The sequence below is a fragment of the Poecilia reticulata genome, chromosome 23 (assembly GCF_904066995.2).
Source record: "Poecilia reticulata chromosome 23, P_reticulata-male-v2, whole genome shotgun sequence".
Classification (NCBI taxonomy): Eukaryota; Metazoa; Chordata; class Actinopteri; order Cyprinodontiformes; family Poeciliidae; genus Poecilia; species Poecilia reticulata.
This window is the reverse complement of record NC_088852.1, coordinates 19,411,959-19,438,225: the sequence shown is the minus strand read 5'-3', so window position 1 is coordinate 19,438,225 and position 26,267 is coordinate 19,411,959. Positions and strand designations below refer to the sequence as shown.

At 39.2% G+C, this 26,267-nt stretch overlaps 1 protein-coding gene and 1 long non-coding RNA gene across 4 annotated transcripts in view; one reads left to right on the top strand and one right to left on the bottom strand.

Annotated features, from left to right (window-relative positions):
* Window positions 1-26,267, top strand: part of tmtc1 (transmembrane O-mannosyltransferase targeting cadherins 1) — a 103,407-nt gene that overhangs the window by 48,575 nt on the left and 28,565 nt on the right. For all 3 annotated transcript variants that reach the window (XM_008401212.3, XM_008401213.3, XM_008401214.3), the window contains exons 8-11: window positions 8,598-8,719; window positions 9,252-9,419; window positions 14,124-14,237; window positions 17,382-17,525. In XM_008401212.3, the coding sequence (XP_008399434.1) occupies window positions 8,598-8,719; window positions 9,252-9,419; window positions 14,124-14,237; window positions 17,382-17,525 (548 nt within the window). The remainder of the gene's footprint in view (window positions 1-8,597; window positions 8,720-9,251; window positions 9,420-14,123; window positions 14,238-17,381; window positions 17,526-26,267) is intronic.
* LOC103459564 (uncharacterized) lies at window positions 20,715-23,752 on the bottom strand. The gene is made up of 4 exons (XR_014086166.1): window positions 23,692-23,752; window positions 21,719-21,824; window positions 21,011-21,053; window positions 20,715-20,920 (listed from the first exon to the last, which is right to left on the bottom strand). It is a non-coding gene; the product is annotated as an uncharacterized LOC103459564 (long non-coding RNA).

Below are 26,267 nucleotides of genomic sequence, written 5' to 3'. Positions count from 1 at the left end.
TGGATAGACTAATAGGAGTTTCCCTGGATAATAATCTAAAAAGTATTAAGCTAAACATTGGTCTAAAGTAATTACAATTTCTAAAAGTAATAATAAGGGGTGGGCAATCCTGGTCCTCGAGGGCCGGTGTCCTGCAATTCATAGATGTCTCCCTGGTAACACACACTAAAATCCAATACCTGAATCACCTCCTCAGTGCAATCAGGTTTTCCAGAGTCCTGCTAATGACCTCATTATTTGACTCAGGTGTGTTGAAGAGGAGATGCATCTAAAAGTTGCAGGAGACCGGCCTTCGAAGCCTGGAGTTGCCCACCCCTGAACTAGACAGAAAGTCAGGGCAAGAAATGACACAACAGGAAAACGAGCACAAATAGCAACATTCAAATAATACAAAGACATGAGCCAGCAAAGATAGTGAGGTGAGGGAGTGTGTGTTTGTCTGTAGCTATGGCGTGTTCGCAGATTAGTCTGTGTCTTGTTAAAGTCTGTTCTCCCAAAATAGTCTCTGATAAAGGTGGTATTATCTAAGAGCAAGTCCTTGAAGAGTTTGACGATAAGATTCCACAGGTGATTTAAGGAGTGTTGAGAGGGTGGGAAAGAGCAGCTTGTTTGCATGAACCCCAGTAGATTTGTGATAGCCGGCCAGCCAAGGCAGACACAAGGGAGCCAGATTCAGAATAAACAAACTTCAAATTTAGAATCTCAAACAGCACATCTCTGTTAATTCCAAACCTCCAAATTAGTGTGGTCGTTTCCACCAGGCCGGAACTAGCAACTTCTCCAAGATCGATTCCATTCCATTCGTGAGTTTTAGCGTCTAAAGTTTGCCTGCGAAAGAATCCCTTCCAACTTGTGCCTCTGTTCCACAACATGTCAGTCTGAGTGTTCGCTAGTCAGCCCAATCCACCACAAATTTGTCGATATGCCAGGTATTTGCCAAGGTTCACTGATGTGGGAGATATCCTGTATTGTTCCAATACCAAAGAAAACTCCCCTATCGGTCATTGACTATGGACCTGTTGCCCTGACATCTCTCATCATGAAGCTCCTAGAGAAACTCAGGTGAAAGGCACATGTGGAGGCCTCAGCAATCACCTGGAACAAGGACTACCTGACAAACAGAATATAGTTTTTGAGGCTGAAGGACTGTGTGTCTAACCAGGTGGTCAGCAGCACAGGAGCACTACTTTGGACTGTACTTTCACCATTCCTTTCCACTCTGTACATTCCAGACTTCCAGCAAAAGCTAGAAATTCTCATATGACTCCACAGTCATCTGATGTATCAAAGATGGACAAGAAGCTGAGAGCTCTCTCAGCTTCTTTGACCGCTTTGTGGCATAGCGTGAGAGCAATCATCTCATCTTGAATGTGAACTAAACAAAGGAGATGATTATACTGTATATTTCAGGCAAAACGGGGTTAGATCAAACCATATTTCCATCATGGGAGAAGAAGTGGAGGTGGTTGAGTTACAAGAATATTTAATTTCCCTCTGGGATCAATAAATTATGTTTGAATTTAATTGAATTTGAGTATAAATACCTCAGTGTTCATCTGAGCAAAAGACTGAACTGAAGTTGTCTACAAAAAGGGACAGAGCAGACTGTACTTCCTGAGGAAATTAAGATCCTTGAAAGCCTCAAGATGCTGCAGCTCTTGTGAGTCTGCTGTTGAGAGCGAAATTTCTCAACAGCATCTGCCATCATCTGTTGGGGCAACAGCAACAGGACCTTGGCATCAGAGCTAAAGGTCTCTTAAAAGTCTCACCAACCTGATAAAAAAGCTGGTTTTGTTCTGGGGACGCCTGTGGAACATCTGGAGATGATGGAGCAAACAAGGTTTTTACATAAAATCAAGAAAATTATGGACAATCCTCAACCATTCTCTTTTTGAGACTCACAAGAGTCTTCAGTTGAAGGTTTCTTCAAATTCGTTGTAATACATACCGCTACAGGAGATCTTTCCTGCCCACAGCCATGATCATATAATAATAACTTAAGGAGTTACAACAATTAATTTCCCTCTGGGATCAATAAATTAGTTTTGAAACAAATTGAATTGATTTGAAAAGTGTTTCTTCACCTCCTGAGGTTTTTACACCTTTTTTTTATCTCTATTGTGCTTTCCACTCAAATTGTACTGCACTCTTTATTTAAATAGCTGTATGAGAAAGAAAATATGATTACATTTTGTCAAAGTGTATTTAGTCTTACACTGTAAAAGCAATGTCTTCAATTTACTGTAAGATGTCAGCTGCTGTTGCCAAGATCTTACTGTATTTTAGCAAATATGACTGTAATATGCAAGACATTATGGTTCAGAATGTAAACCATTTTCAGAAAATTACTAACTAGAGAAAAAGAAATACAGGCAAAGCTGCATGATATATTATGGTATTTTATTGTAAAAACATTTTACATTAAATTACTAGCAGCTGTGTTGCCAGAATTTCACCGTAATAAATATGACTGTTGACAGAACCATTGTTCTGTCAATAACCATTGACAGAACAATGGTTATTGTTCTGTCACTTTAAAAGTTATGGAAGATTACTATAAAACAACAGATATGCAAACATACACAGCAGAACTGTATGATACATTATGGTATTTTATTGTAAAAACATTTTACAGTTTAAAACCGTTAGTTGTGAATTTTACTATAGTAAATACGGCCGAACGGTATGAGGCATTATGGTATAATATTTTGTCAACAATCACTTTAACAGTTCAGAACTGCAAACTGTTTAAGGCAACTTACTATAAAAACAACAGATATACTGCAAATATAATTAGTCTACATAAGTAAACAACAAGGCAAATTATGAAATTTTATTGTAAAAATCAACTTTACGATAAATTACTGGCTGCTGTAGTTGCCAAAATGTTACTATAAAAATACCGCACAACACAAGGGATTGTTGTTGGTCAGCATTTCAAAATGGAAAATTATGAAGGAAATAAGTCTGATCCCTTAAAGACTGATTAAAGCACTTAAAAAAATTATATTTAAACATTCCCTGGTGAAATATAAGTATGTTAAATTTTAGCATACTTGAGCATACTAGAAGCCAGTAAACTTGAAGTGTGTCATTTTGGAACAACTAATTTTGTACTTACTGTATTTTAATAGTAATTAAATTGTAGAAAAGCACAATTTAAATTGTACTAAGTGTTCACATGCTTTTTTGGAACAACTACATTTTTACTTAGTATGCTTTAAGTATACAACTTTTTATGTAATATAAAAGTGCTTGATTAGCATATCTTAAGTCTACTATTTTTGTGTATATTTAGAATGTCTTCTAAGCATTGCATATTTTATGTATTAGTAGTATGATCACTGTATGTTCCAATTACTCTTTTGGTTTACTATAATCGCTAAGTACACTTTTTAGTTATCAATGTATTTTATTATTTTTCTTTGTCACTTTGTACATTACATGCTTCATACACACTACAGTACTTCAAACATATCAGGCAACCAGAACAAAGAAGGACCAATTTCAACACACATTCTGGCTGAAAAAAACTTACATTGTATATTAAATATTTTCACATTTTTCAAGAGTACATTGCCACTCTACTATCACAGAATTGAACAAATTGTCAATTTATTAAAGGTTTACAGACAATCTGTAAATTATGAAAATTAGCACAATAAAACAATAGGTAACAGTGACATTCACTGGACATTCACTGGACCACCACACTTTACAGAAATCTACAAAAAAAGAATAAAACAATAGAGCAATTAAACAGAAAAAGCACTTGTAGCACGTTGTGGAGTTGCCATATATGTGGCATCATTAGAACTGATGATTGGGACCGGATGCCTGGGGTGGAAAAACATTTCTCTTTGCCTGTTTGTTAGTAGGAAAAAATAGTCAGCAATATAATAAAATCAGTTTATGTTGCATTAATTATGAAGCTGTTTTAAGTGTAAACTTGAGAGACAAACTACCTTAAAATCTTTCCATTCGTGATCTGAACACACTGATCCTTGCAGGGTTTTGAGGGGGGCTGGTGGTGCCCATCTCCAGCAGTCATCAGATGAGAGGCAGGGTTCACCCTGGACAGGTCACCAGTCCATCACAGGGCCCTGAAAGCTAACAATGAATAAAATATATTAAAGATAAATGGTAGAAGAAGGGGAAACAATTCTGTCCAAATCAAATCATGTTTATTAAGAATTTAGTGTTAGAAACACTCCAGTTTTTGCTGTTGTAAAAATATAGCCAGCTGCTCAGTGTAAAAAATAAAAATCCTCCCTCCATGAAGACGATGTGAAGGTTCATCCTCAGAATTGGTTGGTGATCTGGTGGAGCCAGAGCCTCTTCTGAGACTTTCCAGTCTCAGAAGAGGTTGTTTTCTAATTCTTGTTCCCTGATTTGAAAGAACAATATATATATATATATATATATATATATATATATATATATATATATATATATATATATATATATATATTTATTTATTTATTTATTTATTTATTTAGGGACTCAGGGAAAGGGATCAGATTCGCTTCAGCATAAACATTGAAACTGCTGAGACTCGAATGGAAACACGTATTTGAGAGATGTGCATATTTTAAGCAAACTCTTTCATCTTAATTTGCTTAAACTGCAAAAATATGTTGAAGATAAAAATAATGAACAAGTTATAACAGCAGCCTAACAATGTCAAAGACTTTTCACATATGAGCTTAATTAAAACCAGGTTAAGTTTATGAAGAAAGCTATATTAAGTCAGAACAAACAGCCTCCATGCAGTTATAACATGAAGTTGAATGATTGTTATAATAATAATCATAAAAATCACAATAAAATTGATAAAGTAACTATATCTGGAACCAAGGTAGGTTTGTTTACACAACAGTGTAACCATACAGACATGACTCAGGAGACTAGAACTTCAACCAGGACGTGTTGTCATTTCTGATTGAAAATTCAAAAGTTCTTAAGCAGCCGTTTGCTGTCGACTGACATGATCTCTGCAACAGGATTAAAAACACAAACAAAAAAAATCAAATGAAGACATGTTTTTCCAAGGAATTTTCTATCTTCTTCCTTCCATCTTCCCTTACTATGTTTTGCCTTCTAACTTGTCTGTCACAGCTTCACTCCTCCCTTTTCTTCTCTCTGGCTGTTGACTCTCTCCATATCCTTGTCTTTCCAGTGTAGGATATTTAACAATGTGTCGAGCCTTGGCTAAGTACACCATATGCTTGCCAACAGATGGTTCATGAGATGCACTTCCACTCTATTTCAGAAAAATGGTTGAACGTTGGTTGAGCTAATGTTTCACACATTATTCATTAGAAAAGTTCAAGATTCACTTGGGAGCAATTTATCAATTCAGAACTGTCACTTTGACCGGCAGAGGCTCTGCATTCAGGAAGGAAGTGAGGCAACAAAATGTAATTGAGGTGGGTTTATTTGGGAGCTCCAGGTCACCATTACACCGACACCCTTCACACAGTGAAACAAAGAAGCTGAGATTTATACCTCAGGCAAGTTCCAACACTTATACCAGGTAAAGGGGTGATCAAAAAAAAGACAAACAAGAAACACTATTTACACAAACCTAGCAAACAATAAATGATCCAACAAATATTTACATGCATGCAAATTATTTAAATTAATCTAAGGTCAATCAAAAAATAAATGTAACTAAATATAAATCCTCAGAGTATTACCCCTCTTAATGGAAGATGGTATGCTCCAGGAGCATTTTTCTCCCTTTCTGCTCCACCTTCCTGAAACACACCCAGAAAGGCAAGTACTCAAACAATTAACTCAAATTGAACCAACCTAAATCAGAAACAAACTGACATTTTTCCTCACATTCTCTGAACAGGAAAGATGGCCAGTCTCCCTACTGTTAAGAGAAAGAAAAATTAAAACTTCTGGCTCATTATATTCTCTTGTGCTCCTGGATTCAATGATTCCATGCGTGGAAACAAAAGCCACACAGAGATGACAGTCAATGCTCCACATCATACATTTTCAGGGTTTATTCTAACATTTAAAAGTATAAAATCACATTGACAACACAGACACTTCAAACACACTAAAACAGACATTCATTTGCCTGAGACAAATGGAAAAGAAGAAAGAAAAAGAAAGAAAGAAAGAAAGAAAGAAAGAAAGAAAGAAAGAAAGAAAGAAAGAAAAGCAAAGACGTCTTTGGAGAATTGCAAGAGCAAAATCTGATTTGTTACTCCTGTGTAGAAAGTTTTATAGTAAAGGCGTATTTTTGTCTTTTAATTTATTCAAATAAGGCGTATATTTGCTCATCCAACCAGGAGCTGTGTCTGACCCTCTCTAAAGTTAGAAACTCCCTGCAATTTGCTTGCAAGATCAAAGGCCATTTGTCTCCTTTATCTAAACAAACTGGAAGCAGAGCTTCTCCTCCACTGGCCTGAACTCCTGCTGTTTTACGGCTTTTCAGATATCAGTGTGAAGCTGGAACTTCTCCTGATTCTTTCCCACACAGACAAAGGGCAGTTCAAAAAGATCTTAGCAAACAATCTGCTGTAACTACAGGTAAAATAAAGGTCAATAGGGCAGAATAAGTTATTAATCTGAAAACTATAATTAGGCTATTTCAATCATGTTAAGTAAAACTAGCATATTCTAAATTTGTTTTCTTAACAATCCCTCTTTTAATCTCTTTTAAGAGATTACACTCTAAAATATTAATTTAAAATATGATATGTGAGCGTATAAATCTAAATTCAGAAACACGATCTTATAGCTGAAAAATTAAGCCCCCTTTTTAGTATGCAACCTTCTACATAACATTTGTTGTTTAAATGTTGGCATATTCATTGCAAATAAAATCATACCTAATCAGACAGCAAAATCATATAAAGGATTAAAATCCTAAAATAACTGTTCAAAATTGTCTACTGTTTCTTCCGTGACCACAGTTCTTCCTCCCATTTGGCCTCTAGTTGTGACACAGTATAAGAGACTTTTACACTTAACTTGCAGTCATTACTTTTTTCCATGTATGATTGTTTCCATTGTTATTTCTTATTACTTTCAAACCAAAATCACATAACTCTTAATCAACATTAAGTCATAGTGTATTTAAAACAAAGATTACATAATTTTCAATCAATATTAAATCAGAATGCAAGATTATTTATTGCCTCTAGGTTTCTGTGACCTGTTTTCTGTGTGTCCTGGAAAGATCTCAATCAGTCCTAACCTGGTTTCACGACAATATTTAAGTTTTCCTTATCTCACAACCCCATAACTGTCATAAAGACACCACTGTCCTCATGGACCCAGTGACTTAAATGTAAGTATTTTGGGGGTGAAGGTTAAAAGGTTAAAGAAAAATGTTAAATATTGGAACTACTGCCAAGCTTTCAACCGACCTCGGAGTATTAAAACATTGAAACAAAAGCTTCACAGTTTTAACTATAGCTGCTGGTTGGTCTGCAAAGGAGGAACACTTTGTCCTGCTCTCTATAATCTATCTACTATAATCCTTGGGATGTTGTAGTGCAGTGGTCCCCAAACTACGGCCCGCGGGCCGGATCCGGCCCACCTCCACATTTGGTCCGACCCCCTGACCAGTGGACCAGAGAGCATTCAGATTTTTTTCATATATTGTATTTTCCAGTTTATATGTGGATTTTTCTTCAACCATCAGGGGGCTCTTTAGCAGGAAGTGTGTCCTGTAAACTGTGGGTGTTTTGTTTTGCATGGCACATTGCTGCCATCTGTTGGACTTTTAGGGAACTGCTTGACTTTCATGTTATTTAATCAGTATGGTTGTTTGCTAGCGGTAGAGCAGATGAACACACGTGTTTGTTATGAACGCCGCATTCCAGGTCAAATTCTTCTAAGCTTATACTTCAAAACGAGCCTTTATGTTAAAGTTACTTTCCCTCAATGGAATATATACTAGTCAGTCCCAGTGACCGTTTCACTAACGGTTTTTGCCCATGTTCTTTCTGGGTAAAAATCAATCGAGAAACGAAACAAGGCTGGAAGCAGCCTTGTTCTTGCAGATTTCACAGTCATTATTGAGTCTACAGATAATCCAGCAATCATAGGTGTAAGTTGTGCCTGTGCAGACTGGACATATAAAGAGAAAATGTTTCCAGAATGTGCAGATAGACAAAATAAATAAAACAGGAGAACTAACACTAACAGCTAACATCATGTGAAGAAATGTTCCTGCTAGCTTAATGGTTCTGACTCCATAATGGAAGCAAAATAATTTCTTAAATGATTTTTTGATTTTCCATAAGGACATAATGACCATGACTATAATAATTTCATTTTATAATAGATTTTAGATATGCTGTTTAAAAACCATATATGGAAGTAGGACAAGTGCTGCAAATTAGCTTAAGCACCACAATACAATCAAGGGACTGCTGTTTTATTCAGTTTGTCTATGCTAATGTGTGTCTGTCCCTATCAAATAAACCTAATAAATAAATGACCGAATTAGGTTTTGAAACTGTTACATTTTCTTTGTTGTTTTCATGCACCTTCCACTCACAAGTAAGTGCTTCACTACTTATGTTGATTGTGTTTTTGCTCTAATTGTCCTCTTTTTTCACCTACAGAGGCAGGAGAACAAGGAGGTGTTGGTAGGAATTTGTTTTCTTGTATTTCCCTTCATTCCTGCCAGTAATCTTTTCTTCAGAGTGGGATTTGTTGTGGCTGAGAGAGTTCTCTACATGCCCAGGTGAGTGTGTTATATCTGGGTGAGAGACAGTGCAGAACTTTTATAACTGTCCTTTATTGTCTGTCAGAAACAAATACAGATCTGTTTATAAAAGAATATAAATGAAGATGTAAAATCAACACACTAGAGTTAAATATTCAGATCATTAGCAGGACTTTGGAGAACGTGACTGCATTGAGGAGATAATTCAGCCATTTTATTCAGGTGCTTTGAACCAGGGACACATCTAATATTTTGAAACAGATGAATTGCCAAAAAGCACAAAAATTATTACCAACTAAACACAGTATTATCAGCTCATCCCAGAAAGCTACCATTGCTTAATTCAGGGATAACTGGAAGAGTTTAACCGACATGCAAAGCCCCCCTAAAATGTTGCTGGGTCTTCAGTGTAGTCAGCAGTTTTCAGAACTTATTTTGAAGAGTTTCCTTTGTAAGCCAACTAATATCTTCAATCATAGCAACCTATGTTACACAATGTTATCCTGAAACTTACCTGACTTTTTGTTTCCTCTGTCTTGTCCTTCTGCAGTATGGGGTATTGTATCCTTGTGGCTGCTGGTCTAGGCCGGCTCTTTTCAGTTGCAGGCCGCTGGGGCACCACACTCCTCAGTGTCTTCATGTTGCTGCTGATTCTGCTCTTCTCCTGGAAAACCGTCCAACAGAACAACGTCTGGCTCTCCAGGGAAGCCCTCTTTCGGTGAGTGTCTCTCTCTGTTTCTGATTTATAATAGGTAGTTTCTACACACAAAAATGACTGTATTGCTGTATTGCTGCCCTTTTCATCGAACATTCATATATTACATAATGTTTATGTAGAGTGTATATTCTATATTCAGTCTTTTTTATGAACAAGCTCCCATTCAGTTATGAAAACATGAAAATGATTATAGGAATAAATTGATTATTTAATAACTAATCCTTTTCTCAGGCCTTGTGGTTGTGTCCTCATATTCCTGTTTACATGACTATATTCTGCAGACTACAACATTCTACAAAGAAATCTAAGAAAAAATAAAGTTAGATGAAGCATATAAAGCTGCACAGTAAGACTGAATGTATGTCACCCAACAGTAATGGGTTTTCCCCATCCAACTTATGCTCTTGTCTACTTCCATCTAACTTTAAACATGCGCTGAAAATGTCCATCACTGAGAACTGGGCTAGACCTTAAAAATCTACTATACATTAGTTCATAGCCACTGAACCACCTATGAAGTAATTTTCTAAGTAATTATTTAGAGCAGTGTTTTTCAACCACTGTGCTGTGGCACACTAGTGTACCGTGAGTGATCATCGTCGTCTTCTTCTTCTTTTTGTTTTAATGGCGGTTGGCAAGCAACTTAATGGTGTGCATTACCGCCACCTACTGGTATGGAGTGTGGATCAGGACGCAACTTTCCTTAACCTTTTGTTTTATAATAGGTTTTATTTCCTCTTTACTAAATGAAATCAGTATCTCAATGTAACAGTTTTTGAAGCTTGTTTTGCATATTTGCAGTGGTGGAGAAGGTACTCAAACAATTTACTTAAGTAAAAGTACAAATATACAGACAAAAATGTACTCAAGTAAAGGTAAAACTACCACAGTAACATTTGTACTTAAGTAAAAGTAAAAAAGTACTGGCTTTTAAAAATATTTAAGTATTAAAAGTAAAAGTACTTGCTGAATAATACCTAATCCCTAATACAATATCATTAAGTGAACCGATCGTATTTAATTTTAATACATTAGAAATGTGCCATTTTAATGAACAATGCCACAGTTAAAGCATGTTTTTATTGTGTTTACTCTGTAACATAGTTTAGACTTAGATATGTGATTCTATGCATCATAATTTCAGGGATCTTGTCTCCTGTCCTAACATAGCATGAACTTCACTTTTTTGCCACTAAAGAAGGTGGGTGGGGGAGGACATGCAACCGAGGAGCCACGTAGCAGAGTTGTAGTCAAGACACCAACCCAAGACCAAGTCAAGACCAAGTCATTTTTTACGTGACACAAAAAATTAAGTTTTACCTATCAAAACTGCTTCTCAAATTGATCTGAAAGATTCACATTCCCATAAAAACACCAAGATATTAAATACTTAGAGCTGAAATAAATTTAATCAGTAAAGATCCGTCCAGAAGAATCGGATCATTCCTGAATGTCATATCAATGCAGATTTTGGTCACAGCGTTGTCCCATATATGCGACACCTCAGTCAAAACCTCCACACAATAATTCAGTGCATGAGTGACAACATTTTTTCATTGCAGATGCAACATGTGTGTCTCTGTACAGCGAACACGGAGCTTACCTTTCTTTAAGCTTTCCTTCCAAGTGACGCTAAAAGTTGGACAAAGTTCCACCGTCTGTGAAAGCGAAGTGCTGCTGAATTTACATGTCGCCATATCTTATGATTTATGCAGCGCTATTATATTACTGACGATTAGACAGACATCTTTTCCCGCTAAAAGGAAACCACTGCGCATGTCTTGGAGCTCCGCGTGCGAGTAAAGGTGGAGGCGATGGGTGACATCAGACACTAAGTCACGTTATTGCTTGGATTTTATGGCGCCACCTTAAGTCCCTGAACTTCACATTTTAACGGAAAAAAAACACAACGCGACTTGGATGTAACGAGTAACGCGACACTTTAGTAGAAATGTAGTGAAGTAGAAAGTACAGATATTTACTTTAAAATGTAGTGGAGTAAAAGTATAAAGTATCCATTATTAAGTACTACTACTTAAGTAAAGTACAGATACACGAAAATTGTACTTAAGTACAGTAACGAAGTACTTGTACTTTGTTACTTCCCACCACTGCATATTTGTCTGCCAACTAATTTCCTTTTATTCCTACATGAGATGGAACCCATGTAAAAATTACTATTAATCTCATGGCCTGAATTCTATAAAGTAATATCAGAATCTCCAATGAAAGGTCTGGTCTACTATTAGACTGATTATTTTTAATTGAATATAATAATGAGCTTGAATCAGAACAAATTAAACGTCTCAAAGGACGAACCTCTTCAATCCAACCTGAAGCCAAAATGATTCCCATCATCTCCCCTGTAAACACTGAGACCCATCAGTGATCCTCTGACATTTTAATACTAAACTCTGGGACGATAAACGACGCCCCATTGTTGCTCCTTAAACTCTTAGCAGCTTCTGGAAACACTTGAACATAACCAAAGTATTTATTATCTATATATGATTGCACTGAGTATGATTTTGAAAATTTTCCTTTTTTCCTCTTTTCCAACAATGATAAATCCACAACGATTTCATGAAAAAGAGATGGATGGAGCAGTGAGTGATTGTCAGGTGTGTCGTGGAAATTATCTCATTTCGCCTACCGTATTTTCCGGACTATAAGCTGCTACTTCTTTCCTACACTTTGAACATGCGGCTTTTCTGTGGATTTTTCTTCAACCACCAGGGGGCTCTTTAGCAGGAAGTGAATCATTGGAAGTCAAAATTGTAAATCAAAGAACGCACTAATTTTCATTTAGAACAAGCACATGCGAGCAGCCATGCTAGCAGCAGGCACGACGGAGAAATGTTTTCAAACTATGATGCAGCTTCTAAGTTGAGGAGCATTGATCTGGCAGTACAGGAGGGAAATAAAGCCGCTGCATGTAAACTGTAAACTCGGCGTGAACAAACCCGGATTTGGAGACGGAGAACTGCGTCCTTAATATATCCAGCAGTTATTATGACGCAGCCCTCTGCTGCCCTCTGCTGGGTTCTTATGGGAAACCGAGAGCGGCAGAGATACCAGCGGCCTTGTAGCCCGGTGCGGCTGATATATGCAAGTTTCCAGGGGGGGGTTAAAAATTTGAAGGTACGGTTTATATTATGGTGCGCTCATAGTCCGGAAAATACGGTAATTGGTCTTACAAGATTTTTTGAAAACGAATTAATTATCTGTAAATAATGCCATCTTGAGTGTCTTTGCTGTAGTCGTGACTAGCAGCGTAATCATGTAATTTTCTTATCACTAGATGGCAGTAGGTACAGAGCATTTTACATTAAAACAAGAGAATTAGTGATGCATGAATGTTACTAACTGTACATTCATGCATCACACACGACAGTGTTGTTTCACTGTTCAGGTGTATTTTTGAAGTGGACATGTTAAGCGCAATTTGAAATAAGAAATGTAAAATATGATAAATATAATTTTTGTGTTTGATTCCTATTCAAGACACTTTGTTAAGAATGACTATATATGTAATATAGGCGGCTGCAGAGTATCTTTGTTACCATTTTTGGTTGGTGGTGCCTCGTGATTTTTTCAATTAAAGTACCTTGGCTCAAAAAAGGTTGAAAAACACTGATTTAGAGAAGTAATTTGCAAAGTAAAATATTTTTTCTTTAGAGCAGTATTTCTCAAACTTTTTCAGGTCAAGGACCACTTGACCCATTTAACAAACACTCATGGGTCACTTAACTTAAAATTGCCGCTGCATAACACAACATCTTAACATCTATAGCCTGAAATGAAAATATTTGTCTTTGTTCCTTCTAATGTGAAGGGTGGTGCGTGTTTTTAAGCGTGAATGGCCACAATGAAACCATAAACAAGTATGCTCTTGGCGTTTTGAGTTATTTACAGGTTTTGAAAGTATGGATTCTAAGCCCTCCAGTGATAGAAAACACATGGAAATTTAAAATGTTCTTTATTACAATTGTTGTGTGCACTAGTATCTTTTTAGGGCTATTTGTAAATCACAAGCACAATAAAAGGAAAATAGACTTGAGTTGTACCAGCAAAAATAAACATTTTCTTTCAGCCAGTAGATAGCCCAACATAACTAATTTTACGTTAGATGTTAAGATGCCGTTATTCAGTGTGGGGTCAGTTCTGTCCACCGCCTTGTCACTGTTATATTTTATTCAGCACAGCCGCAGACCTATAATTGCATGCTTGTGGCATACTATGTATCGTAATATAACAGTGTTCAAAAACAAAGTTTGTGGAACTTGCCTTGAGAAACCTTTCACCGGTGCATGGTGGAAGGTCTTTTAGTGACCTGACCTTTAGCCATTTTTCCATTATTATTTTTAAACACAATCTTTTGGTAAGCTAACTGTAGCATTGCACTTTGAGCTCACATCACAGCAAATAAACGGTTGTTTACATGCAGTACCCCTGTCTGCGGGTCTGATATGGAGGGTTTGATGGCCTTGGTCCAGCTGTCCAGTTTGCTGTCCAGGCAAATTAAGTTCTGCAGCAAAGCAGCCATAAAATCCGTCGGGGATACCGATCACACGTACATTGTTCAGCATTATCATTGTTTAAAGCAGCACTATTTCATAAAACAATCTAACTCAACTAAAGGACACAGAATGTTAATCTTTCTTTGAAGGATTCTTTTCATATATCTTCCCTCTGCCATTTCAGCTCTGGTTTCAAGACTCTGCCTCACAATGCCAAAGTCCACTACAACTATGCCAACTTTCTGAAAGACAGCGCTCGACATGAAGAAGCTATTTACCACTACAACAATGCCCTCAGGTGGGACTCCATGTGAACTGATTTATTCCGTTAAGCTAGAATGTAGGCTATTTTGTATAAATCGAACTGAATTCTTTGTTAATTTAGATGTTATGTAGCAACAAACCTGAACAATGTCTTTTTCAGTAAGTGTCAGCAATACTTTCAGCGAAGGCAAAGTTTTAACTTCTATATAGCTTCATACCATAATTGTAATTATTTATTTCATTACAATTGTAAAACCAAAGGTAGACAGATTCTAAGAGTAGTGACTCCACATTTTTGCCAAAGTTTGTGTTGAGTAGGGTCTATGTCCACTGTAGTGAACTATTTTTTATTTACCTTTTGAGTTGGCTCTGAAAGACCCCTTATGATGCACAACCATGGATCTAGCGTTCCCTCGCCCGGACGCGGGTCACCGGGGCCCCACTCTGGAGCCAGGCCTGGAGGTGGCACACGATGGCGAGCGCCTGGTGGCTGGGCTTTTACCCACGGTGCCCGGCCGGGCTCAGCCCGAAGAGGAGACGTGGGTCCCCCTTCCAATGGGCTCACCACCTGTCGGAGGGGCCAAAGGGGTCGGGTGCAGTGTGTAACGGGCGGCAGCCAAGGGAGGGGACCCTGGTGGTCTGATTCTCGGCTGCAGAAGCTGGCTCTTGGGACATGGAACGTCACCTCTCTGGTGGGGAAGGAACCGGAGCTAGTGTGCGAGGCTGAGAGGTTCCGGCTAGAAATAGTCGGCCTCACCTCGACACATGGCTCGACACATTACCCACCCTTTTTGGAGTCCTTAGAGGGGGTACTGGAGAGTGCCCCTCCTGGGGACTCCCTTGTTCTACTGGGGGACTTCAACGCTCACGTGGGCAATGACAGTGAGACCTGGAGAGGCGTGGTTGGGAGGAACGGGCCATCGATCTGAACTCGAGTGGTGTTCTGTTGTTGGACTTCTGTGCTCGTCACGGATTGTCCATCACAGACACCATGTTCAAGCATAAGGGTGTCCATATGTGCACTTGGCACTAGGACACCCTAGGCCGCAGTTCGATGATTGATTTTGTCATTATTTCATCGGATCTGCGGCCGTATGTCTTGGACACTCGGGTGAAGAGAGGTGCGGAGCTGTCCAATGACCACTACCTGGTGGTGAGTTGGCTCCGGTGGTGGGGGAGGAAGCCGGTCAGACCTGGCAGGCCCAAACGTGTAGTGAGGGTCTGCTGGGAACATCTGGCGGAGTCCCCTGTGAGACGGAGCTTTAACTCCCACCTCCGGCAGAACTTCGAACATGTTCCGGAGGAGGTGGGGGACATTGAGTCTGAATGGACCATGTTCCGTGCCTCCATTGCCGAGGCGACTTATTGGAGCTGCGGCCGCAAGGTTGTTGGTGCCTGTCACGGTGGCAACCCTCGAACCCGTTGGTGGACACCTTCGGTGAGGGATGCTGTCGAGCTGAAGAAGGAGTCCTATCAGGCCTTTTTGGCCTGTGGGACTCCAGAAGCAGCTGATGGGTACCGGCGGGCAAAGCGGCATGCGGCTCGGGTTGTCGCTGAGGCAAAAACTCGGGCGTGGGAGGAGTTTGGAGAGGCCATGGAGACAGACTTCCGTACGGTTTCGAGGCGATTCTGGTCCACCATCCGGCGTCTCAGGAGGGGAAGCAGTGCAGGGCCGGTGGGCGGAATACTTTGAAGACCTCCTCAATCCCACCAACATGCCTTCTGATGAGGAAGCTGAGCCTGGGGACTCTGGGTTGGGTTCTCCAGTCTCTGGTGACGAGGTCGCCGAGGTGGTCAAAAAGCTCCTCGATGGCAGGGCCCCGGGGGTGGATGAGATCCGCCCGGAGTTCCTTAAGGCTCTGGATGTTGTAGGGTTGTGTTGGCTCACGCGACTCTGCAATATCGCATTGGCATCGGGGGCAGTTCCGGAGGGTGTGCTCCAATTACAGGGGGGTCACACTCTTAAGCCTCCGATCTATTCAGGGGTCCTGGAGAGGAGGGTCCGTCAGATAGTCGAACCTCGGATTCAGGAAGAGCAGTGTGGTTTTCGTCCTGGTCATGGAACACTGGACCAGCTCTACACCCTCAGCAGGATCCTGGAGGGTGCATGGGAGTTCGCCCAACCAGTCTACATGTGGACTGGAGCAGAGGTAGAGAGGGTGCAGCATTGTCGTTCGCACTGATGGTTCATAAACACTTCTTTATTATCTGCAGAATGATTTTGGTTTCAACACACCGTGAAAGCTATAAACACAAATTTAATGGAATTATCAGACATTTTTGCTCTTAGATGTATACATTAGAGTTTACTTTAGAGTGTCTTATGTCATACTAAACAAATTCAAACAAATCTAAATGAACACCAGCTTCTAGATCAGTGGTTCTTAACCTTTTTTGAGGTACCGAACCCCCCAGTTTCATATGCGCTTTCACCGAACGCTTTCCCAGAGCTGTCACTGTTGAACTTTGTTTAGGAGTATTTATCATTTACATCATGTCTTCCTGGGCCTACCTGCGTCCATCTCCTCACCAACACCCTCAAACCATGACACAAATATGATCTAAAGTTACATAATGCTATGCCTTTGATCTTCTTGGAGCCTGAACATGCCTGGCAAAGTAAAAAAAAATAACTAACATGTATCTGAGGCCACATGAAGTTAGATTGTAAGGTACAAAGCTAAAACAGAAGCTCTGTTTGATTGAATTCAAAAGCATTTATGTCATTTATTATCTACCTTGCTCATCTCCGCTGCTTTTGTAGCAGCAGGGTAGCAAATGGAGCTTTAGTTTCAAAAGTAACCTTTCAGTGTAATTTTTCAATCCTGCCTGACATTCTAAATAACCTCAACAACCTTAGCAGTATTCCTGTGGTTGTTCAGGAATCCTACAGACTATTGGTCTGAGCACAACTTTGCAGTGTGTTGGATAAAGAAAACATTTTTTGTCTCCTGTTCCTCCTTATTTCAATAAATTACTGTTTGGGAAAACAAACCCTTGTTGTGTGACTATCTTTTGTTACACCTATGTCTTTTAGTTGAGCCATTGTATACACTACAGAAAGTGGCACTACTAAATGTTTTTCAGATTTCTTGAGGAAAGTTTGTTCAGGATCTTCTGATAAAGGCAATTTTTCTTGAAAAAGTCTAAGCTCAAACCACTATTCCTTGCCTCACAGGTTATACCCCCGTCACGCCAGTGCCATGAACAATCTGGGAACTTTGACTCGCAGCCCAGATGAGGCAGAGCATTACTACAGGAAAGCCCTGGAGATCAACCCTCATCATAACCGGGCTCTTTTTAACCTGGGAAATCTTCTCAAGTAAGATTTAATCACAGAGATCAAAATAAACAACATCTCAGGGGGAGGTAAGTGAGGGTGGGTCATGGGGGTGGGGTGGGACAACCACAGATCTGGAAAAAACTAAGTTTGGAAGTCTTGCATGCAGGGCTGGCCCAAGCCTCCGTGGGGCCATAAGCGAAATTTGGTTTTGGGGCCCTCTAGTTCTGCTAACAATGTGGACTGGCTGCAGACAGCAGTCTGATCATTAGCTCATTCACACACCTGCTATAAACTTTCTGCATCTCTGGCAGTGCTGTTTACATTATATACATGTATTATATAGGATACATTTAATGGCCAACTAATTTATCGACCAGTTGATTTCTGGGCATCGATTTCCTTAATTTTGGGGGATCGGGATTGGCCGATACTTGCATGTGAAGCCCGTCTTATCCCCTAATCTTATAAAATAAAGTTTTATACATTTTCTTTTCATATATTTATTATTGTTTTTCTTCTTTAGATATCAGGTTGGCTTAGAATGATTCCAAATAATGTACAGGAATGACCTGTACATGTTACATGTCAATCATCACTGGGGGGGGGGCAATCAGATGACAGGGACTGGCCCCCCCGGGCTCTCTTTTGGCTCCGCCACTGCCCCCGCCCAGACGCGAAAGGGGTAAAACCTTTCACATTTTACCTTACGTGAAAGGTAAAGCTCGCTACAGTTACCCCATTATAGGCGTGAGGTGAAGTTGGCGTGAGGGCTCTCAAGTGGATGCGATTTTCCTGCAGGTTTTTTCCTGCCGATACCGATCATCCATGAGGGCCGATCACCGATACCAATCACATAATTTTTTTTTTTATCATAAACTCTACTGGTTACATTATGTGTAAAAAGGAACCATGAATTCACCTTAATTTAGACAAAAACTTGTTTTTAATAACTTTTTCCAAGAAGAAAACTAAACAAAACAGACATTCTGCAAATTGTACTGCTATCAGTAATACTATCTTTAACAGACTGATAACATATGAAGGCTCTGAAGAGGCTAAATAATGCAAAGAGCCAAAATAAAACCTCTCAACATTGCCAAAAATATTCTAGTATAAAACTTAACATTCAAAGGCAAATACAGGTTCCATTACAATAAACGATCCAGTTACTGAATAAAAACTTCCTGATAGCATGGCGGCTAGCTGATTACTGCTAGTTCTGAGTGGCTGTTTCTGACTGAGCGGAGTAATTATGCAGAGCAGGGAGGAGATTGATTATTTTTTTAGAGATTATCTGTCTCATGTTAGCACAGCGAAAGTTTTAATACTTATGTAAAATGTATTTTTTTAGGCTAGATGCTGCAGCTTTAAACAGAGGTTCGGTGTGAGAGTCACTACCAGGTGGAGCAGAAGCGGCGCTCCATCTGTGAAATATTACTACCTGTAGCGCGTAGCAGCGGTTCAACAGTGAGAACAAAACCAGCGTCTTACATCGCAGCTCAAAGACTTAAATAATTTTGCGGGTTATTTGTTTAGCTTTCTGACCGTCATGCTAAGCCGGGTGAGTGTTTGTAGCTGTGTGCTGCTTACCTGCTATCTGATCCTCCATATGTCTTTTATAACTGCAGTGAGCCTCGATGTAGCCAAACTCCGTCAAGTATGGCATTGTTTTTATGTCGTATTAGCTTTGTTGTGTTGATGCATTTTGACGTGCTTCAATTTTCCGCCGCAACACGCAAACTTCCCCATTCACTCAGTGCGTTATAGTTCCACATCGCTTAGGATTTGTTGCTGCGCGTTTGCGCAGTGTGAAGGAAAGAGACCAGCTGCACAGGCAGGCTGCGAAATGAGATGCAGGTGATCGGTATCGGCAACAAGAGCCAATGATCGCCGATCACGGTCTCTTGTTGCCGATGTTTATGATAAAAAAATAATAATAATAATTATGTGATCGGTATCGGTGATCGGCCCTCATGGGTGATCGGTATCGGCAGGAAAAAACCTGATTGGCAAATCTCAAATATATATATGTATACTTTTGTCATAGTACCCCCAAGAATTTAAAACTACTTTCAGCCCTGTGTATGGGTGAGTGATTTTGTCAATGGGGAAGCAAACAATTAATTCACATACGATTAATTAGAATTATAACGAACTTAGAATCCAAAAATACAGGAACAGTCACTCCTTAGTTACTATTTATACTACTTCTTGTTACAAACTGACTACTCACTTTTAATCCAGAGGAGTAAGAACAAACTTAGAATTTAGCTACTCACCTTTAGATTATTGTCAGTTGTTTAGAAACCCCGTAGTACTCGCTTTTAACGCAGAAAAGGAATTAGATTAGTCACTCTTTAGTTTATTTTTTTCAGAAACTGTAGCGTACCCACTATTTAGATGCAGAGACCAGAAACCCAGACGACACTTTTGAATCGAGACTACTTTTTAGATTCCTGTTCTTCCAAACCAGAAATAGAATTAGACCAGAGGATACTTAGGCCCTGTTTACACAACAACGATTTCAGGGGAAAACGGAAGAGTTTTGTTGCGTTTGTACTGTACATTTACACGAAACCACCGAACGTTTTCTCTAACAACTGCACAGATTGAAAACGGGTTCCAGAGTGCGATGTTTCTGAAACATACCGATGTCCGTTGTTGTGTAAACAGAGAAAACTGATCTTTTCTTGCAGAGAATCCCCAGCTCATGCATAGTATGACGCAAAACATAGCTGCTTCCTATAATCCACAGAAGAAGAAACTACTCACAATGCTGGTGTTACTACATTTTGTGTTTCCCCATCAGATACGGTTCCCTCAGCGTCTCTTCACCGCTCCGCATCGCCCACTTGGCAAAATACACGGCTGCTTGTTCAGCGCTCTTATCTAGAGAACTACGGACCAGCCCCGGCTCTAGATGAGTTTAACAGGGGGGCATCGACTTATTTTGGGGGGGCAAAATGAATCTACGTAGCTGAACATAGACAACAAGATCAGTAGCCTGCAGGCTACTTGTTAACAAGCTTAAGGTGCGTGCTGTATTGATATTAGCTAGTCATTGTTTAGCTGTCATTGCCTGTATCCAACAGTTTTACTCAACTCAGTCGGTTAGTTTGGGGGGAAAAAACTGTGCCAAGTTATTTGCGTTTTGCTGGTTTGCTACCCTGATTCTAATGCACACCTGCACAGCTCTGCGCAACAACAGCAGGTCTCCGTCGCTACTGCACAGGTGTAATCACTTTTATTTCAAAACATCAAACAGCACTGACAGCAATATACAACAAAGGTCATTCATTCATGGTACTTTGCACTGAAGGTGAAGCTTTGAAAGTTCATTGGAAGCGGCCATGGATGGTCTTGTGATCACTGATGGTGAAGTGTCTTTGGTGCTGCTCTTGTTTTCGCCAACATTAAGGAGGAAGACTTCCAGCCTGGGAGAAAAACCAGGAAATATAGCAGAAACATTAGGATAATAAATAAATATTGTAAAAAGAAGTGTGAACAAAACTAATCAGACTCACCTGTGTGTGTCACCATCATATTCATTCAAATTACTCTGCCCACCTGGTTTACAAGATGAAGCATAAAAAAGTCAGAAATAATTACTAAAGAAATTAGTCAACTTATAGAAGAATTTTTGGACGGCATTAAAAGTCGTGCCAAACTGTCTGAAGAAATGTGTTGAAGTCATCATAACAAGCTTGTCACCAACATGACACACTAACAAAGAAAAAACATTTTGGCAGTTTTGAGATAAGGCACAGGTACAAAATACCAGAGTCAAATGGCTCAATTGCCTCCTCATTGTGTAGATAAGTTCTCCAGAGTCCTGCTAATCACCTAATTATTGTATTCAGGTGTGGTGCAGTAGCACCACACCTGAATACATGTTGCAGGACAGTGGCCCTCCAGGACTGAAGTTTGACACCTGTGGCATAGATCAAGCCAACGGTCCAGCACAGCCACTCCCCCGTTTAGCAGTCTACAGGCAAAAACTGAAAGAAAACGACCTCCACAGCTAAATAATGTTAACTCAAATGGCCTCCAGATTTTCCTGACAGTTTTAATGTTTGGTTAAGACAATAAATAGTCGTATATACCGTGATATCCAAACAAATAAACGTACGCTAAGCAAACTGTGTATATGAATCGATACTCTTGTGTAAACGGAAAAATAATGCCTCCATAAAAAATAGTCAAAAACATGACAATTTTAACATAGAACTTACCTTGTTATAATAAGCTCCAGACAAGACGTCATACTGCTGCCCCTGCTCCTCAGGCAAACATGTGACGCAGTAGCGGAACAAGACGGCGTTGGCCGGGGGAGCAGAGCTAATGACCGGGCCCAAATAATAAAGCTCATGATAATTTAACTTTACAACATAGACATGCCCGCAACAGCAGAGCTAACAAGTTTCATCACCACAGAGAGCGACCATGTCATTTTGAAGTCCATCTGACATGAAGTACAACAAACCAAGAGAAGAACGGAAACATCAGGCTACTGATCACTAATGATGAAACAACACAGATTCAAAACATGTAAACGTTCCATAGAAATGCTCTAGCTAGTTTGTCATTTGTTGCCAAGTGACTGATGATGACGTTGGTTACAAGCTTTACCCAGAATGCACCTGGAGACAATAATGACGATTCATTTGTCGTTTGTGTGTCATAAAGTTAAATATAAGAGTGAAAATAAAGCCAGTCATGTGGCACAACATTTTTTTACTCTCCTTTACAGTTCTCATCAGATGTTATAAAGAAAGTTTGGAACCCTGAAGGAGTCAGAGCCTCTTCTGAGACAGAAAGTCTTCAGGTTTTCGAACACTTGATTTCTCTGGCTTCCTCTTTCATCTTCATTTGCTTAGTTAGACTGCAAACATATGTTGAAGATAAAATCATTGATGAACAAGTTATAACAACCTCACAATATCAAAGTCTCTCTTGTCTTATGGAGCTTAATTAAAACCAGGTTAGTTTATGAATAAAAGTACAAGTCGCAACAAACAACGTCCATGCATTTATAACATGAAGCTGATGATTGCTATAGTAATAATCATACAAGTCACAATAAAATGTATAAAATAATTATTTATGAAACCAACGTAAGTTATATATCTTTACTGTACTGTTTATAATTAAATGAAGATAATTAATAAGCAAACTTACCACCAGCTAGCAACACTTAGCAGCCTTCATCCCCCCGGGCTCCTTTTGTGACACACATTTCATTTCCATTAGTTGTTGTCCAGTTGTGTTGTCGTCTAACTCGGACGTCACCAGCTTGAATTGACCAAAATTAGTAACTATTGTCAAGGCCCTCTCTCCTTTTAAGTAGAGTAAAAATGGCAAATTTGAACAGCGTCTGTTATCTTCCCTGTGTTCAAGTTTTTCTTCTCGAAAATTATAAGTTTTTCTTATAATCAATGCCGTTGATTATAAGGTTTTACATCACATATCTGAAAATTGATTGGGTACTTTCTTAAAAATTACATCATCATTATCCTTTTTTTATTGTATGCAATTTTAATAAATGGTAAAAGATTATTAAGGCACTTAAAAATTCATACATACATTTTTTAGACAATCGCTCAGCAAAATTTATCGTGACAGGCCTATTTATGAGTTAACTTTACTGTCATAAGTCGAGAGCACACATTTTGAGTCTGAAAGCAGGATTTCATGTATTTTGTTCTCAAAACTTTTAGTACTTTCAGTTTGAAAGCAGGACTTCACATCTTTGTTCTCAAAACTTGTAACGCTTCTGCTCTCTTTCAAACAGAGGTCACGCTAGACTTTTTGGTTGTAGGTTATTTTGACTGACAGCATCAAAAACATTCTGTCTGATGGCCGGAGGTGTGACCAGGACAAAAAAAGCACTGTTGGCAACTTATTCACTTTGTTGCTATGTTTATTGACTTTTCAGACTCCTCTAAGACTTTTTTTTTCTTTTCAAAACAATAACTAATACATTTAATGACTCTTCTTCTGCGTTGTGTAATGTATTTATATTTTGTAAGACATGGTTAGAGCGAGGTGATAGGTGGCTCTAAGATTCTGGCTTGTTTATTATAGTTGTCATAGCAACCACTAACAATTGACATAGCAACTGTCATGACAGTTGGGTACAGACGACAACTATAGAACACGTACAGAGTAGACACTTTCAGCATTACATTGCATGTTGTACTATTACCTGCACTATTAGCTTCTCCTGCTTCCTCAGCACTGCTGCCAGTCTGACAGTCATTCATTCAACACCAAACTTTCACCAAATAGTCAGAGCACAGCAGATCCATTTCACTTTGTCCACATTGCAAATAAATCACACATATGTAAAGCTGAGAAACCAATGCTTGCTAGTCGCCATGGTAACCTTTGTTACTTCAAATTCTGACTGGCCATTGAGCGGGCAAGGGAACAGAGGTGGGGAGGGCACTTTATGCTTTTACACCCGAACCGGGGCTGTGACGAAGTTGTTGCTTAGTGATGTTCACAGTGTCTCTTCATGCAATACTGCACTTTAAATTGTGTTTTTTGCGCAGTAACAATAAGAGGGTTTGGTATTTTCTTGCAGCTATGCAGCTCAGTAGATCAATCACCTCTATACACTCTAAGAAATAATCCTGTAAATTTACAGTAACATACTGGCAGCTATAGATGCCAGAAGTTTACTATAAATGCACCGTAGCTGTACCGTAATTAATCCTGACAGTAGGTTACCGTCAATATCTGCCAGTAGTTTACCGTTATTTCGAAAGAATGGTAATCTACTGTTTTTCTGAAAGAACGATAAAAAAAATTCTGGTAGCTACAGACGCCAGTTTTTTTGTTGTTGTTTTTTTTACCGTTCTTTCAGAAAGGGTCAAAAATATTTTATTGGACATTTACCTTTTCACTCATGTAATTACCTATTAAAGTGGTATACTGTAAGTAAGTACTGTAATGACGCCAACACACCGCAGATGTAGTACCATCAACAGGGTTTATTAGAAATAAGAGCAACTCTAACACACCGTTACACTCAACTGAATAGCTTCACTGCTAACACACTGAACTCTCCGCTCTTCCGGTGTTCTGTCGCCCACATGACAGGTCCATCACATGTCAGACAGGGGTCAGACAGGGGAACCCCATAACACTCTACACATAACAGTGATCACAATGCAACTTATAACAAATACACATAACCATATGGACCCCAGCAGAACTAAAATACAGAATCGTTAAAATACTACGGTGGTCGACAGGTGCAAACGCGCAGCAAACAAAGAAAAGACGCAAACAAAAAAGAGATGCAAAAAAATATATAAAAATAAGTATTACAGACCACTAGAGCTTTGTGTCCGAATTCAGGGTCTGCATCCTTTCAAGCTCATTCTTCCATGGGCTTGAGAAACGACCCGGTCTACGGAAGAGGGGTCCTGTGAAAGCAGAGAACATTGCAGAGAAGCTGTAGCCTCCAGCTAGCTGCCTAGCCTCCACCTCGGCATTATGTTGCTTAGCAGCCGTGACACAACATGATTTACACAATGTTTGTAGGCGAGAATGTAGATGTATAAATCTCACATTTCTGCTCGGTTCATCAGTGCATCACCTAATTGCAATATCTGTACGGCGTTTCCGTCAGCTCCCGCTGTAAAAATACCCAGCTCCCCTCGCCTGCTGCCAGCTGGTCCAGGTTTAGTATACCACGGGAGAACACTTGACTCATTTAGGCTTTCCCAAATGACAGTTAAACACAGATACTAAGTCAGGTAACATCTTGTTGTAATATTTTGGTTCACTCAAATATTTAATATATTCCTGAGCAAATCGGTTTGACTGATTAAAGTTAAGCCTAAAAACACAATAGTTTGATTAAACTGTATTGTCTTACCTGAGACTTGGAAAGTATTTGAAAAGGGATACTTTGCTTACATTCCTTGTGTAAATGTGCTATACGTGTTTGAACATTTTAGAATCAGACTAAGATTGTTTTAATATTCAACAGCCTTATTACAAAAGGTAAAGAGTGATAGAGAAATCAGGACAAAAAAACATACTTCGAGTTTGTTTTTTTTTTCCTTCGCCGCTATGTGATTCACGTTGTCATGGTTGCTAAGCAACATAACGCCACGGTAGAGGCTAAGCAGCTAGCTGAGAGCTACAGCTTCTCTCTTCCGGTCGTTGAGGACCCAAAGATGCAAAACCTGACTTCAGACACAGCTGTTCTTGGTTCGACTCCCCCTAGTGGTCTGGATCACTTCTGTTTTCAGCATTTTTTGTTTGAATCTCTTTTTTGTTGCTTGTGTTTTTCTTGTCTTTGCTGGATGTTTGTACCTGTTGGCCACCATAAAATACAGTGGTGAAAGTAAATATACCTTCAAATACTGGTGTCTGTAGGTCTGTAGGTATTTAAATAAAGCTGTTTTTAATTACGTAAAGAGAAAACATCACCACCTTTGTCAAATGTTAATCATAACTTGCTTTAAAACCATGTCATTGTAAAAAAAATTATAGGAATGGTTTTACCGTTGAATGAACCAAAGTCTGCTGCCTCATTGGAGGCTGAAGATGAACAACACTGTCCTGTATGGAATGTCGACTGGACCCTCTCAAAGACAATATGGCCTTCAATGCTGACCATGCAGAAAACTGCTTGCCACAGGGACTGTAATAAACCAAGTCCTTAATTGGAAGAACATGAAACAAATCCTCTTATTGATACAGTATGCATTTAAATGATCATAATAAAGAGTGTCCACTCTGCCAGGTAAAGTAAAAGCAAGG